We start from the raw sequence: 16,738 nt of genomic DNA, 5'->3' as shown, positions 1-16,738 counted from the left end.
ACATAATCAGAGGCTTTGTTCTAGCGATTCCCCCGTCCTTTCTTCTCTACATTGGTTCGCTCAACTCCTCAAGGCCCTTGGCATTTTACATTAGTCTGCAACGAGCGATTATCTATTGCCTAATAAATGACAACGTGATTGATTTGCCTTGGCATTAAAATGCCACCCTGAGCTCGCTGTGGCCCTGCCCAATAAGAGACTTGTTGCCCGCTGCCTGTCTGGTTTGGGAAGCTCGTGGGGTCCCGGCTACTCTCAAATGTCAGTGATCTATGTGATGTGACGCTCAGGGACCCAGCTTGCTCTTATTGAAATCAATGGGAGTTTTTACAGCTCGTTTCAATAGGAGCAGGATCAAACCTGGCTCAGATCCATCCTTGCAGGAGACTGCATAGGTAGAAAGTCCCCAGCCTTCAGGGGCACAGAATGGGGTGGGGCAAGGAAAAGGGAAGGGCAAAGGAAAAGACCATCTGGAGGGGGCTCTTCACTTTGTGCCAGTGGAAACCTGGCTGAGTCATTTCTGCCGATCGCCCTTTGCTCTCAGCCTTTTAAAGAACACTGACGCGTACTGATGCTCTTAGCAAGCAATGCATCAAAGTCCTCACTGGCACCAAGCAGGTCCCTGCCCCCCGACCGCCTCCTCCGCACACACCGAGCCAGCTGCGGGATCTGCAGCCGACGCGCTTCCAAACCGCGCCACAGGCACACCTCCACACACACGTACTCCACACTCTCCATTTCCTCACCCTTGTGTCCCGCCCTGACACCAAGTGGCAGGACCTCTTACCAGCTGTAGAGGGTGACACACCCCAGTGGACCATCCTGTATTCCACCTTGGTTCCACGGCCTGCTGGGGATATCGGCTGGCGGCTCCTTCACGGACCTGTGTGCTCTCGTGTGTACCTGGCACGGTTCAACCCCTCCCCCCTCGTCCCTTTTGCGGCGTGAGGGAGACCCTGGCACACATCTGCCTGGAGTGTGCCAGGTTGCAGCCCCTATTCTGGCTCCTCCAGAATCTCCTCCTGAGGTTCGGGCTTCACTTCTCCCTGCACCTTCTGAGCTACACACACCCCATCCATGGCCCCACAAAGTCAAGGGACCTCCTCATCAACCTCCTCCTCGCCTTGGCCATGGCGGCCATCTACCACACCAGGGAGAGGAGGTTGGCCAAGGAGGTGCTCTGCGAGTGTGGGGCCTCCTCCCGTTCCTCCGTCCGATCACCTCTCTGAGCAGAATTCCTCTGGGCACCGTCCGCTGACTCCTTGGCTACCTTCGAGGAGCAGTAGCTCCTCCCCTTAGGCTGGGGGAGGAGCTTTTAGCTATGGGCGGGCTGCCCGCCCACATCCTGGTGCTCAAATAGCACCAAGCAGGAGAGAGGCCATGTCAATTCAGCGAGGTCTCACTCTCACTCCTAATTTGGTTTGTTTCTTTGGCTCCCTCAGGAAATAGGGCTGCTCTTGGGAGGCCTAGTGGAGAAGATTCTCCCTCTGGCACCACCCACGGGGCCAGAGCCACTCCTGCCACTCACCACGTTCAAGATGGCAGCTAAAGTGTTTCAGGAAGTGCTGCTGAAGTGCCGGCACTGGGTAAGCATCCTGGCCTGCTGGATAGGCTGTACCCCACCCCTCTGTCCCCTCTCAGGCCTGGCAGCGGATGTGGGGGGGTCTCTCCTCTCTCCTCCCCCCTGAATGGTCCAGTGCTCATTGCACTGCCCACTGGTCTGTCCTTTAAAGGTCATTCATCAGGTCACCGGGTCAGATTCTGCTGTCATACCACGTGACGCTGGAACAACTCCACTGACTTTAATGGGGCTACTAGGGATTTGCAGCAGTGCAAAGGAGAGCACCAGCCGGCCCCCTACGCAGGAGATACTTTCCCGCCTGAGTGGGGGTCCCCACCGGTACTTCCTCTGTTTAACCCTTACAAAGGCCAACGCCTAGCCAAGGACAGGGGCGGGTTCCCTTTGGAGCCAGTCACTACTGCTTCGCACAGGGGCAATGTCCACGGAGCAGCGTCCGACTCCCCTCTCGTCTTCCTCCTGACCCACCTCCCTTGCATCCAGCAGCGAACCTGGCTCGCTTTGGGTGGATGCAGCTTGTTATTTCAGTGTTTCGTGGAAGTGCTATGGACTCTGTCACTCCGTCTCTCAGCTGCACATTCCATGAAGCAGTTCAGGGGCTAGACACACACAGTGCAACAAACCTTCACATGGAGACTTCTAAAAAATTCTGTGTTTGAAGTGTCTGGTAACCCAGTGGGGTTTTGATGTATCATGTGAGACAACAGAGTGGTTTGACGGTCCCATTTGAACCCACGTGCTGGGGAGTGGGGATTCATAATTAGCTGCACCCGCAAAATCCACTTCTCTGGTCCATGAAGATCCTCCATTTTAGTGTTTTACTGTATAGGCAGGGGGCCTTGGCTTAAGCATGGGACCATGGGTCAGGAGCGCCTGATTTCTAATCCTGGCTCTGATGCGAACTTCTGCAGCTTTGACCAAGTCATTACCCTTACCTGTTTCTGCCTCCCCTTCTGTGAAAAGAGGCTAATGTCTCCCGCCTGAGGCTGCTGTGTGGGTTAATTAGACAGCAATTGGAAAGCCCTGTGAACATGCAGAGCCCTGAGTCGTCTTCTGTCCTAGGGAGCAGTTGAAGGTTGCAGCGTGGGATTCACCAAGTTTTGCACTGCTTTGCTGAACCATCCTCATGCAGAACTGCAAGCAATGCCGAGAACGATGCTGGCCCAGGTACTGCAACCATTTCTTGCTCTGGGCACTGTGGGTAGATGGTCATTCAATTAAAGGGAATGAATAGCTCTGAATTTGTGAGGTCCCCTCCCCGTTTCTTTTGGTAACTGTTACTTATATTACAGCGGTACCCACCCACCTGTCAGGATCAGGGGACCAATACATGTCCAAACACCCAGGAAAACCCCATCCCTAAGGAGACAGACTAATTAACACAAATCCATTCAGAACTCTGAATTGCAAACCATAGACCTTTGAGCGCACGCCCATGTGTATTGTTTTCAGGGAGGTTTAGAAGAGATGGAAATTGAAGGACCAAAGATCATTGCTGTATTCCCCCACATCCCTCGCTCAGGCCTTGTACACCCCAAAGGTCTGAGAATCCCTTCCACTCTGCTGGAGCCCTCTTCCTAAACCAGCCTACAGCCGAAGAGGACTAAGCAGAAACTAAACCCTTGAGCTCTTGCTCTCCCCAGGCGCCCTGCTGAGTCCACGTGTACTAGCCCTATATCACTCCCAGCACGTTACAGAGAAAACATGGGTGTTGGATGTTTACCAGTGGTCAGAGCACAGGCCTGGGAGCTAACTGCTCCTGAGTGGCAATCCCAGATCGGACAGAGCAAGGTGTCATCTCTCCATCGCACACAGATTCCTGTGCTGACAGGTGCTGAGTCCCCATCTCGGCTGGTTTTGTTTCTCAGGGCTTGGAATTGTTAAGTGGCCCCAGGAGCAGTTCCATTACCCGCAGGGCAGCCGGCTTCCCCGTGCTCTTCCTGTGTATCGTCGTTGGGGAGGATTCTGCCAGGTCGCGCCCGCTGCTAGCGCACTGCATCCAGACTTTACTGGCCTTGGCCAACACGCCTCTTCCGCAGAACTGGGACCAGACCCTAGACCTACCGCAGGTAAGAGGCCCGAGAGCCGAGTGGTTTGGATCACACAGATTAGTGGATGATATGCAGCAGAAGAGACCTGCCTCTTGACTGTCTTCGTTAGCCAGGCAGGCTGAATCCTAGCCTGGGGTGCTGCTGCGTGAGCATGCGTCCCTCCGAATGGGGCAGTGGTCACCATGCTGCTGGCGGTGCCGGCTCTCCGGTGAGACAAACCCGCCAGCAGACCACTTGTGCCCACGACAGGTGTCCTGCTGGTTTTCACTAGAGCAGAGCTGTTCACCGCAGTGTCACGCCCACTTGCCGTCCCCCTTGGCCCTTCCAAGTGAAGACGACCGCTTTCCTTTTGCTGCCCCAAACGTTGCGTAGTGTGTGCTGTGTTCCCCTCCCCATCCAGAGAGAGCCATGTGCACTCAGTGGAGCGCATTCAGCTGCTTTGCAATGAAAGCTGCTCTCTGAATGGGAGATGATGGACCCAGGGTTGCAAGGCACCTCGCTACCACCTGCCCTTAGCATGAGGAAGCCTTGTCTGTGAGGGGTCAGTTCCCAAACTTCACAGGCCACAGCAGCCCTCCCCCCTCAGCCCACACAGGCTCCGCTGTCCCTCTCCAGGTAAGGAATAGGCACCCTCCAGCCCCCGAGCATCTCGCTGAAGAGGCCGGCCCCTGTTCTACTGCACGCTCCCCGCACTCACAGCTCCACTGCTCCCAAAGCAAGTTTCACCTCGGAATCACCGCTCCTCTCAGCTGACACCACTGGGACTGGTTTCCAGTGAAAACAAGTAAAAGTTTATTTAACAGAGAACAGAGATTTGAGAAGCAGCAAGCAGGAATAATGGAAACAAAGAGACACACAAAATAAAATCTAGAGTCTAAACTTATCTAACAAGACATTCCCCTGTCTCAAATGTTAGACTCACCCAGAGTCTCTCTCCTATCATCAGACAGTCAGGCCAGGTGTGATCCTCTGTTCATAAGACAAGCCAGCTGGCAGCTCATTCCCTCGCTGAAGGATACCTGGGCATACCATTGTATCCTCAGATATAGTTCCAACCATTCATCACTTGTCTTCACTTGTAAACAGGGTACCGCCTGCTGCTTTTCCCCCCTCCGCCCCCCGCAGAGAATCTCCCACAATCTCACAAAAGAGACTTCACAATCTCTTGATTAGCATTGTGGTCAGTCTGTAAACAGACAGCTGTTGTGAAGTATGTAATACTCAATGTACATATAGCCAGACAGGTGGATAAGCGTTTCCCACCTGAAAGAAACTTCTTCTTCACCTCTTGGTGCCTGGCCCCAACTCACAGACCTTAGTTAAGAGCATAATTTTATATATATAAAATACACACATACCTCCTTACATATTACCCATACAGCAGTGTGACACAGACTTTCAGTAGAGACCTTACAAGACACCCTTTGATGAACAATTACGTAGAGACCAGACCTGGGCACCAAGAAGTCCCTGGGTCACAGTGTTCTTTGTTGCGTGCTCTCTGCAGGTCTCCGCGTTGCATGTCCTGCAGACGCTGGTGCGGGACTCTGGCCTGGGAATGGCGCTGCTACAGTATGTCACGCCGATGATGGCTCTGCTTCTGAAGGCATTAGGCTCATCTAGCTGGGCCATGAGAAACGCAGCCATCCAGCTCTTCAGTGAGTAACAGCTGCTTATTCCGAGCAGTGCCTTGAGGCGCACACGCTGGTGTCTTTCCATCAGTCAACCTCCCTGGGAGCAAGGCCGTTGCTCTGCTCAAGGTCTGGCCCGTCGTGTCCTCTGAGGAGCTAACTGAACAGAAAGCAAGATGAGAATGTCAGGAGCTCTGCTGTGAATAACATCACTGGGGAGGAGATATAGTGTAGTGCTCCTTGCAAAACGTGTCCTCCAGTACATGGGGAGTCTGTTAACAGGCTAATTCCTGCGTCTGTTAGAGAGAGTCCCAAATGAGAGCGGCGCTGGGCTACCTCAGGAATGCTCACCTTAGCAGGTCCACGAGGCACTTCCTTGGATATTTAGGGCGGGTCACGGTCACTGTCCCCTAAAGGGTCTGAGAAGAATGTTTTGCACAGCATCCCGCACCACAAAGAACTTTCCGAACTGCCCACAAGAGATGGCCCCAACCAAACCCCCTGATCTGACTTTTGGGGAAGTCCCAGTCAGGATCTAAACTTCGACTTGTCTCCGTGTCTCCTAGGACACGCAGCGTCAATGAAATGCAGCCCTCTCCTGGGTGGAGGTTGGTGCAGCATGAAAGCAAGGGGTGTGTGAGCTACCGGACAAGGACTAGAGGCAAACCCCGTGTCTGACACAACAGGCCACGGCATCTTCAGTGCCCTGCAGAGCGGGGGGACCTGGTTTTCAGAGTCTCTTTAGAGAGAGCCCTCCGTGGAAGGGCTGAGTCAGCCCAGCTGGGATTTGAAGCAGGCTCCAAGGAGAGACTTCAGAGAGTCTTGATGTTCAAACCCCTGAACTCTGCCTTCATGTGGATGCGGTGGACCTGCTGTTCATGGTGAAGTGTAGGGCAGCGTCTATGGGCAGCAGGTTCTTCCCTGCCATGAGCCTTGCTGAATTTTGAAAGAATGGCTTTGGCTCCTGATCCCCTTCTCCTGCTTTTCTTTCAGGTGGCCTCACAGCTCGGGTGCTGGGTCCGAAGCGGAGCCGGGATGATGGCTGTGCCCAGGATGGGGTGAGCCCTCAGGCGTTCTTCAGCCGCTACCCACAGCTGCGGGAGATCCTGCTGGCAGAGTTGCACTCTGCTCTGGAGACGGCAGGACAGCCGGCGGGAGGGAGGTTTCACCTCTGCCCCTCACTCCACGCCATCCTGGCACTCTTGGCAAAACTCCAACCGGGGGCAGATGGACTGAGCAGGTAGAGAAAACGGGGGAGGCCACCCCCATGGTCAGGTGCAGGCTAGGGGTCCCCATAGAGGCATGGCTACCTATGGCCAGAGTGAGGCTGACAATCTCCCAGAGCCAATAGCATCCTGCCTTCTGCAGAGGGGGAGGCTGCGCTCTTCTGGCTCCCATGCAGCGAGGTAAAACTAACTTGCTCCGTAGCCATCCTTGCAGAGGATGGGGTGTGCGATGGCAGGGCTCTGCTAGTGCTAAGGGGGCAGTAGCCACGGGGAGCCGAAGCATAGAGCTGAGACGTGCTCTCAAACTGTTGTCGTCCTTTGCTAGCCCTTTATGTTCAACTCCAGGTAGCAGGGACCTGGAACAGCAGGAGGATAATCTTTGCTTTGTTTCCCACTCTGCACTGCTCGCTCTGCAGCGTCTCCACTTGCTTCCTGGAGCCCTTGCTTCAGCTTGCAGGAAACCCCATCTACGCAGTGCGAGTAATGGCAGCCAAGGCCCTGGTCCCTGTTGTCCCTACAGCTGGATACAGGAGCATCCTGCTGCGTCTGGCTGGGGACTTGGCCGAGCAAGGCGGCGTCCTATCCCACAACACGCTGCATGGACGTCTGCTGCAGATACGGGCTCTGCTGGCGTACGCTGCGGACACTAACTGGTGCGTGCGTTTCTGGGTCATTCCCTTACTCTCTCTCTGTTTTCACGGCAGGAGGGCACGACCTCAGATCCCAACTCCAAAAGCAGGGGCGCAGCGTAAGCAGCCTGGCAGGGAATGCCTAGACAAATACTGAAATTAACCCAGGAACACTGCTTCCCAGCTGAGTGGCAGAGCAGTGGCCCAATCACAGACTCACCAGGTGACTGGCTTCCTGTGCTTCTGGCAATCCAGCATTTTGTGGCACAGCTCCATTTGCTACTGAAGGGCAAGACACAAGGACAGACCATGCTGCATAGAGCATCCTGCTGGCTGCCTCCTGAAGTGCCAGGGACAATGCAGAAGGACGCACGCTGACGTCATGTTCCATTTGGTTGCAGAGGCGGGGGAAAGGTTCCATCCCACGCCCTAGAAACAGGGGGAAAGAGGCCAGTGACGACACCACCTCTCAGACACGACAGAACGTGGTCTCGTAGTGACTGAGTGGTCTTCCAACCCTTTGTCAAGGCAGTGCCCTGTCCCCTTCCGAGAAACAGAATTGTGACACGTGGCTGTGCAGAGAGAACTGGGCTGGCACCTGTCACACAAGTTCACGCCCCTGCAGCCACGCTGGTTAGTAAGAGTTAACCCACATCAGTGTTACTGGTACCTTGCTAGCTAAACTGCCGTTTCCTTTCAGTCTGTCAGCAGATGCCATGCGGTCTGTTGCTCGTCAGATGGAAGGTCAGTTCTGGTTGGTCACACCCGCACAGCAGTGCCCTCTCATTCGCTCAGCCTACCTCCAAGTCATCTCCCTTTTGGTGGGGAGCTGCACCCAGGGTTTTGCAAAGCGTCTTCGAGAGGTTGTGAGCAGCGAGCTGGACAGCCTGCGGCCAGGGCAGAAAGCAAGGTCTACCAAGCTCCAGGTATCTGCCTCTCCTGCCGATTGTGTTCATTGTGGCTCGCTGGGGCCACAGAAACAGCTCAAGGACAAGGAATATGCAGCAGGCACATTCCACTAGTCCAGCTTTGAACTCCCCACGGACCACTGTAAACTCTCCGTGGGGCATGGAGTACAGAGTAGAGACGCAACCTTATTGTGCTTCACTCTTTCTCTGTATAAAAGCAGGGTCACACCTGTCTGCCTCAGTGGGATCCTTTGAGGCTTAACCAGTTGATGTTTGCAAAGTGCTTGGAGAGGGAGAGGAATTCTCTTGGCGTTAAAAAGTCTCTGGTGCTCTTACAAAAATGGTGAACGGCCTTTAACCTTGAGCATCTCTGCTTATGGGGAAAATGTCCGTTAATTAGTTCTGCAGCTTTTTCACTTAATATTTTTATTAGATGTGCTAACAGTGGGCATGTGGCAGGGTACAAATCCAAACTTGGTCCACATCAGCGGGATCTTGTCCCGCCCTGGAAACCAAAAAGTCATTCATGAGGAGCGTATAAACAGCTGTTCTGGTTTTCTTCCAGGTGGGTTCTGCTGTGTTCCATCAAGGTATCACGCACTTCCTCTGCAATGAGGCAGCAAGCCAGGCTGGTGCGGAGAAAGTTGGTGGAATTTGCTTGCTCCTGCAAGAGGCAGATGTTGATATACAAACAGCCATCCTGACGTGGGTGATTGAAAGGGACGAAGGCAGGTGCAAGGACTTAGAGAAGATTCTCCAGCTTACGTTACTGGTAAGGCCAGGCTCCATATAGATTTTAAATCAGAGTGGATGTTTGGGACCTGTTCAGTGCTAAGCCCCACACATGAAACAGATCATGCCTTTCTGAGCTCTTCATTCTGATGAGCTTGCCTAGTTACGTGTTCCTAGAAATCATTGTGCTGAGGCCATTCACTTAGCACTGACACCGCAGGCCTTTCCCCTTGCATCCTAATGGGAGTTTGAACCCACTCATCTCTAGAGGTGAGTGCCTACAGCGTTAATCCACCGCACCTCCCTGGCTGCAGTTTGGTTTTAGAAGTGTCATTCCTAATCCCAAATTGAAATGACTGTTTCAGAGTGGGATACTGATTCCTTATTTCTCTGGGAACTAACCCTCTGCATCATCTTTCCCTCTATTCCTCAGGAGAACCTAAAGTCAGTGCTACAAGGCCGGAGGGACAAAGAGTTCTTGAAGTTATATCTGGAGGCTCTGGTACATCTGTGCAGCAATCCTTCCTCCCAGTCCCAGGCTGTTTCCCATAAACTCTTGGGTTCTGCTGCAGCATGTGTGGAGGTGCTGCTATCTATGGTGGAAACAGATTCTCCGGGCCCAGAGCTCCTCTTCCAGTCACTGTGTGCGATTAGCTTGCTCTTTGTCCTGGGGTGAGTAGATTCTTATTCTCCTGTTACCTTCCCTCTTCCTGAAGCCATCTAATCCTCTGATGGTCCATGGCAGTCAATAGGAGTTTTGCCATGGGTTTTAGTAGGAGCAGGACTGGGCCCTACAGCAGATGACACGTTTTGCTCCCGTCCTGGCTTTTTTATCTTGCTCTTACTTGGTTTGCATTTCCACTCTCTGCTTGAATTTCATTGAAGACATATGCCCTTCCACTGTACTGATCTAGCTGGCGCAGCCTTCGAGTTCTGCTGCACAGTGGGTGGTCTGATACCAGTTCACTGCACTCCCCAAGAGAAAGAGGAGATGAACATGGAAGAGAAGCAGATCAGCTCCTGTTCAGCTGCAGCGACATGATGTAGAAGGGTGCTGGCTAAAAACACGTGTGTGCCTGTTACGTAGATGTCAGTGGAGTAGCTAGTTGTCCAATAGGTAGGCTACAGCACAAATGATGCTGTGTCTCCAAGGAGTCCTGGGGCAGGTATTTACGACCCTAAAATACTGGCAGCGATGTTAATCCCAATACCTTTTGTGCCTGGTGTAGCATCTTAACTCAAGTGGCCCTATCTCTCAGGACTTAACTCAAGTGGCCCTATCTCTCAGGACTCCCTGTCCCTGTGCTTGAATGGATGGGGAATAATAGGATGTAATGGATGTGAGAGGGAAAGAACCAGAGGTGCTGTTGCTGCTCCACATGGTTCTGCAGAAGACCATGACCCTTTTGCTGCAGGATGTGGTATCTTTTAGTCACTTTGATTAGTTTTTGCAGTGGACATCACCAAATCAAAGGATTTGTGACAGCTTCACTTGTCTGGTGCATGAAATGGCTATGTAGTTGCAGTGACATGGGTCTGGCTTACTGGTACACAAACTCCATGAAAAGGGACAACTGTGTGTCGGGGCAGTCAGCTGAGTGCCCGTGGGCCTGCAGGTGGTGGTGTCTGATGGAGCCAGAAGGCATGACCTAAATTTGACATTCCGTCTCGCTAACTCTGTTTACTTGTCCTCTGACAGTTCCAAGCTTCAGGATTATCCCCTCCTGGAGCGATGGTGTATGATGCTGGAAAGATGCAGCAGATCCATTTCTTCGGAGATGCTGAGACTGGCAGCAGCAAGATCTCTCAAGCTGGCAGGCGCTGACGTGATTCAGAGAGCCCTGGAAGCCTCCTGCCCTTCCCTTCTGTCGGTGGCTGTGCGGTATGTGACGGATACTTAGATCATAGAGTTGAGGCCACAAGGGCCCAGCAGATCATCTAGTCCAGCGTTCCTCAACCTTTTTGACACCAGGGGCCAGCTTGCTGCCTTCCTAAACTGTGTCACGGAAATCTCAGGGACCAGCAAGGAGGCTACCACGGACAGGTCGTTGAGAAACACTGATCTAGTCAGACCGCCCATGTATCACAAGCCACCCCTCCCCCCCGCACACTAAACCCAGTAGCTGCAATTAGACCAAAGCATTCCAGCCCACAGGAGAGTAGAGCATTATGTGCCACAGGCAGAGGCTAGGAGAGGCCAAGGTGCACCAGTGCCTGAGGCCCCCACGACGGCAGGAGATGATTAAACGAGATACACCCACATAATCCTGGCAAATGATCCATGCCCCCAGGCTGCTGAGGAAGGTGAAAACCCTGCCACTCTGACTGGGGGAAAATTCCTTCCTGACCCCACACATGGCCAGCAGTTAAATCCTGAGCGTGAGAGCAAGAACCAGCCAGCCAAGCACTTCTGAGAGAGAGAGAGACTGCTGGTGCCACCTCAGAGCCCTGGCCCTCCCCACCCAATGTCCCCTTTCCAGCTGTGGCCATCCCTGATACCACAGAGGAAGGAGATTAAAAACAAAGAACAGACTACACGGGGGCGGGGGACCCTACCTGACCTCTGCAGGTGGCCGGCTGAAACCATGAAACTTGAACTTTTAGGCCCATAAGACGCAAACCGGAAGTGTGCCTCTAGGTTGCTGAGCCCTGCCGCTACCATCACACAAGCCACCCCGTCATGCAGCGCTCTAAAAAGTTTGTCCGACTCTCTCTCAAAACAAATCATTTGCTGCCACAACTCCTGTTGGGAGGTTGTTCCTGAACCTCATCCCTCTGACGCTTAGATAGAAACCTTCTAATTTCCAGCCTGCATTTGTTCATGGCCAGTTTATATCCATTCGTCTCTGTGCCAACATTGTCCTGTAGCTTAAATAGGTATTGAACACCCACCCCCCCATGTATGTGTAGTGAGCAATCATCTCCTTGCTTAGCCTTCTTTTTGCTAGGCTAAATAAGCTAAGCTCTTCCAATCTCCTCCATTCCCCTGATCATCCTAGTCGCTCTTTTCTGCACCTGTTCCAGTTTGAAACAATCTTTCTTGAACATGGGTGACCGGGGTTGTACACAGTATTGCACAGTATGTACCAGTGTCTTGTGCAATGGCATTAATACACTTCTCCCTCTACTGGAAAGGCCTCACCTGATATATCCTAGAATCGAATTTACCTTTGTCAAAGCCAAATCACACTGGTGGCTCAGTCATCCTGTGATCAGCCCACATACCCAGGTTTCTCTCCTCCTGTGTCACTTCCAACTGATGAGACCCCCACTTGCAGCAGAAATATTTGCATTTTGTCCTATTGAATTTTATCCCATTTCTGTCCCTCTAGTATTCAAAGCCATCCAGATCTTCCTGTATAATATTCCAATCCTCTGCTGTATTGACGATGCTTCCCAACTTCATATCATCCGCACATTTCATTAGCACACTCCTGCTTTTTGTGTCAAGGTCACTAATAAAAATATTGAATAAGATTGGATCCTTGAGGAATCCCTACTAGTAACCTCCCTCCAGTCTGATAATTCACCTTTCAGCACAACCAGTTGTCTTCTCCCCTTACCCATCTTAAAGTTCTTGTACTGGCCCTTCTTCCTTAATTTAACTAATAATTTCCTGAGTGGTACCATGTCAAATTCTTTACTGAAGTTCAAGTATATTAGGATATACTGCACTTCTCTTATTTTCTCAAAGAAGGAAGTTAAGTTAATCTGGCATGATCTGGCTACCTTTGGTAAACCCACGTTGCATCACATCCCCTTTACTGTTTATCTTCACAAATTTAATTAAGCTTTCTTTCAGTTTGTTCTAAAGCCTTGCATATACTGAGGATCAGATTAACAGGTCTGTAATTGCCAAGATCATTTTTGTCCCCTTTCTTAAATATCGGTACAATGTTAGCTATTCTCCAGTCATAGAGTATTACCCCCAAATAGAGAAATCCAGCCTGAGTCTGGTTTTGTTTATATAACTAAAAAATCTCCTCTGTTTTTAATTTCCTGACGAGCTAATTCAGCTTCTTTTAGCAATACTTGTTAACCTGATTTTCATGCCACCAGGATTTCTTGATGGTCATTTACAGTACACATCTCCAGTACTGCTCCAGCATCCAAAATCCCAGTTTCTGCCACTAAAGATTAATAACTTGCCTATTTAATAGAAGACTAGTACTAGGAAAACCGCATTGAATAATATTAAAGGGGACACTGCCAGGTTACAAATCACGTTTTTATAAACAAGATGTCACTACCTGTGCTGCTGCTGCTATCACCTAAAAGCCTCAGTTCCTTTTCACTAGAAGTACTGTTTAGTTACTGTCTGATTTCACTCAGCCTGCACAATGAAAATGAACTCATTATTTCTGACCCTCATGCAGGAGAGCACAACTCTGCAATATCCAGTAACAGCTTAAATGTGAACAAAAGCCTTGTAGTTGGAGTTTAAATAAAAATACTGGAAATGTTCCTGTTGACCTAAGATTTTGCAAAACAATATTTTTTAAAACAAAATGCAAATGTTGGCTCCAACTCTCCCCAGCAATGTCCTCAACATAACACCTGATGGGGTGCTTTGCACTGAGGAGCACCATCCGCTACTAAATTAAGTCCACTTTCTTTTTCCACTCAGTCTGATGGACATGGGTATTTATCTGCTACAAGATGAGGATCAGGAAGTGCGGCGTGAAGCCTCTGTCTTTGCCAGCCTTGTTCAGCACTTGTCAGGAGCGCAGCCTCGAGATAGTTGTGTCTTCATCCAGGGTAACAAAGGGCTGGTGTGCCTGCTGCATCTCCTGCTGGAAAAGTTCTGGCACTGCCAAGAAACACTGCATTCTTTGCTGCAGCACCTCCCCACACTGGATCTCAGCAACATCTTGACAGAACTGGAGGCCAACAAGTGAGCAGCTACGATTCTAAACTGGTGTTAAGATCACACACATACATCACACCACCCCCATCCCACGAGCCATGTGTCAGAAGCATTTCAGCACCCATCTTCAGCTGTGGCCAAGGAGGACACACTGCAACTCTAGAGGGGATACAAAGGTTGCTTTGAGGCACCTTGTGCTCACACATCCCACTTTGCACGGGTCCAATGTCCCAGTGCATATTGGAGCAGCTGCTGTAACTTACAGTCCGTCAATAGCCTCGAGGGGCGGAGAGGAGAGCTGGGGGCTGCTGGGGCATAAGGGGCTCTGGCCACTCCCAGTTTTCTCCTGGCCACGTCCCCCCGACACCAGGGAGCTGTGTAGATTAAGGAGTTAATGGGGACACCGTGCTGCAAAAATGGGCTCTGTAGATGTGAGATAATTATCATTATTGACAGCATCCCAGGGGAGCTATCCTCCAGAGCAGGAGGCCGCTGGCCTTTTGATCTATAAAAACAAAATATCCTTTCTAGTCACAATCCCAGAAAGCCCTGTGCAGTATTTATTGGTCTGCTCATGCACCACCCACCACTGTGGTATCGCCACTCGTACGTATCTGTGAAATCGTGCCGCGGGAGACGGGGTGTTTGGAGGAGCAGATCAGAGAATCAGACAAAATGTGGGGTTTATCGTTTGACTTGGCTTCCCTTTCAGAGCTGTCAGTCTGTATAAAGAGGACGAACCCAATGTTTTTGCAGAGCCAGCTGTCTTATCCCGACTACTGCTCCCCTTCCTCCTCCGGCTGCTAGACAGGGTCCCCGCCTCCACCCAGCTTTGTGAACTCACTCAGTGCTGGCTGAAAGCCACCGGACCCAGCATCTTACACAACCTACAGCGCTGCAAGCACTGGTGGAGCCGAGGTATGTAGCTGCGCTGGCACAGCGACTAATCCCTTCCCACGATGGGCAGTCAAGATAACCCACAGTGTCGCCTTAACCAAAACAAAGCTGGTTGCATACATGACACTTGTTCATAAAGCACAGATCTGGTTATATGTCTGACCTGCACGAATTGCTACTTTCTTTACGGGGTGCTAGAATAATTGCTTTAAATTTACTAAAATGGAAGCAGCAGCCCATTACCTCCTGCTATATGCAATTTCAAAGGTACGTTAAACTTGGGGTTTAAGTGACTACATTGTATTCTTTACACTTTTTCAGCTTTGTCCTCAGTCTGGCTAATACAATTCACCTGGGCTCTAGCCCACAAGCCACATGCAGAAAAACCTGCTACCTTTAGGTTTGTTGTTCCACCATTTTCCCTCACAAAGCCGCCTCCCTTCCAACAGCACCAAGACCGGGACGAACAAAATGAAGAGCCTGAAAGGAAAAGCCAGGAAACAGCCACTGCATTCCTTCATTATTCCTTTGCGGGGTCTGTGCCCCTGACTAACAACCGGAACTGTTTTGTTCCTTGACCAAATTTGCCACACAGTTCAACCAGCTCCCATTAACGTACCACGAACGGTGCTGAGAGGTGACAGCGGAGAACAAGAAACAGCTTGGCGCTTTTGGATAACTGGAATTTGCATCCAGAAATCCTTGTGATGTTACCTGCATAATAAACTATTTGCCCTTGGCCGGGAAACGCAGTAGAATCTCTGTACTAGGGGCCGTGTGTGATCTGTGCAGCCAAGATGGGCTGAGACAAACGCCTAGTGGACTGCCCAGCACCAGTTTAGAGACTGGATGTTTTTGTAAATGAAACAAACTAAATAAATAGAGAAGCTTAGTGCAGACTTAAGCACAAGCCAGTTTCTGGGTCATGTGCTGATTCACCTGTCCTAGGGACAGAAAAAAAGGCAGCAGTCCCTGGTGGGTGTTCATGGCTCTGCACCTTCATGCTTCTGCTGGGAGTGCATGTCAAGGCAGCATTGACAGGGCATTGGTTTTTCAGTGGCAGCTCAACTCCTGGTACAGCAGCACGGTGCTTGATGTGCACGCTGTCCTACATGGGAATCTGGCTTGAGGACGGGATAGTGAGCCTGGGAATATTTGCCATCTCGTCTGTCTCCATAAGTTACTTTTGATGGCCATTGATGTCATGTACACACCCTAACCCTATTAATACCTTTTTCTGCTCCCTCTATTTTAGATGCTGTTGCACCTTTGCATATGAAAGCTCTGGGGTGTGCAAAGGTGCATACTGCTGTCACAGTGCTGCTGGTGAAGGCGAGGCTTCTGGCCCACGCGCTGGATGTTCTGGAAAGGACCCACCTCGGTGTTTCAGAAATCCACTGCACTTCCCAGGAGCTGAGAAGTGAGCTTGTGCTGGTAGAGGAACTGCTGGCTCAGCATGGAATGGCCCCCACCTTCAGTTTAGACTATGAGATCGCAGATACGAGGTCATCAGTAAGAGCTGTCTGATCATCCTGTGTGGCAGAACTATGCTGTAGTGAGTTATCATGAGCCATTAGCCAAGGGGCAAAGAGTGCTCACTTAACACTGTGCTTTAGATCTGTTCTGAGACACTGCTGGATCTCTGTGCTCACCTTCCTGATATCTCCTCTGCTGGGAACCATCCAGAACTGTTCTGTTATTGATGTAACTCAGGTGCTCCCAATTCACCAGCCAGGAAAGGGAAGTGGTTCATTGTCCTATGACCCAAGACCCATGCCTCTCCCCCATACAGGTTATCCTGGTTCCTCAGACTTATTTTATCAAGCACATGTTCTCTGTATCAAGCCAGGAGGTGACAGCTTCCAGCTTTTCCTGCAGAGGGCAGCTTTGTAAAGAGATCACTAACAGCATAAAACAACAGTGATGGTCTTAGCCCATGTTTCTGCTCCTCGTTACACAAAAGGCTTGGGCTCCATGGTATGCCCAATACTCTCAGGTCAAGACAGCCTTCCCTGTAATGAAGGGTTAGATGCACTTCTCCCTGAAGAAGCAGAGAGAACATGTCTCAAAGGACAGAGCTCATGTCTCAGACTCTGATCCCCCTTGCTCGGCTGATCTTATTTCATTGTTTTTTAATCAGGATTGCGGCTCCTGTTATAAGGAGACAATAAACATGCTTTTTGCTGAATAAAATGTGGCCCCCTTGGATTTTGTCATTAAT

General features: G+C 51.0%; 1 protein-coding gene across 3 annotated transcripts in view; it reads left to right on the top strand.

Annotated features, from left to right (window-relative positions):
• The window catches only part of LOC137147588 (tRNA (32-2'-O)-methyltransferase regulator THADA-like), a 38,600-nt gene extending 21,862 nt beyond the window's left edge, over positions 1-16,738 (top strand). For all 3 annotated transcript variants that reach the window (XM_067539912.1, XM_067539914.1, XM_067539913.1), the window contains 13 exons: positions 1,440-1,583; positions 2,639-2,743; positions 3,445-3,645; positions 5,135-5,285; positions 6,252-6,498; positions 6,901-7,137; positions 7,814-8,039; positions 8,587-8,793; positions 9,187-9,425; positions 10,453-10,635; positions 13,381-13,647; positions 14,333-14,538; positions 15,773-16,738. In XM_067539912.1, coding sequence (XP_067396013.1) covers positions 1,440-1,583; positions 2,639-2,743; positions 3,445-3,645; positions 5,135-5,285; positions 6,252-6,498; positions 6,901-7,137; positions 7,814-8,039; positions 8,587-8,793; positions 9,187-9,425; positions 10,453-10,635; positions 13,381-13,647; positions 14,333-14,538; positions 15,773-16,044 — 2,685 coding nt within the window. In that variant the 3' untranslated portion in view covers positions 16,045-16,738. The remainder of the gene's footprint in view (positions 1-1,439; positions 1,584-2,638; positions 2,744-3,444; positions 3,646-5,134; positions 5,286-6,251; positions 6,499-6,900; positions 7,138-7,813; positions 8,040-8,586; positions 8,794-9,186; positions 9,426-10,452; positions 10,636-13,380; positions 13,648-14,332; positions 14,539-15,772) is intronic.

Source organism: Emydura macquarii, unplaced genomic scaffold, assembly GCF_026122565.2.
Source record: "Emydura macquarii macquarii isolate MOO-44397 ecotype Brisbane River unplaced genomic scaffold, CSIRO-AGI_Emac_v2 contig_554, whole genome shotgun sequence".
Classification (NCBI taxonomy): Eukaryota; Metazoa; Chordata; order Testudines; family Chelidae; genus Emydura; species Emydura macquarii.
The sequence above is the reverse complement of the archived record's forward strand: the minus strand, read 5'-3'. Positions and strand labels throughout refer to the sequence as shown.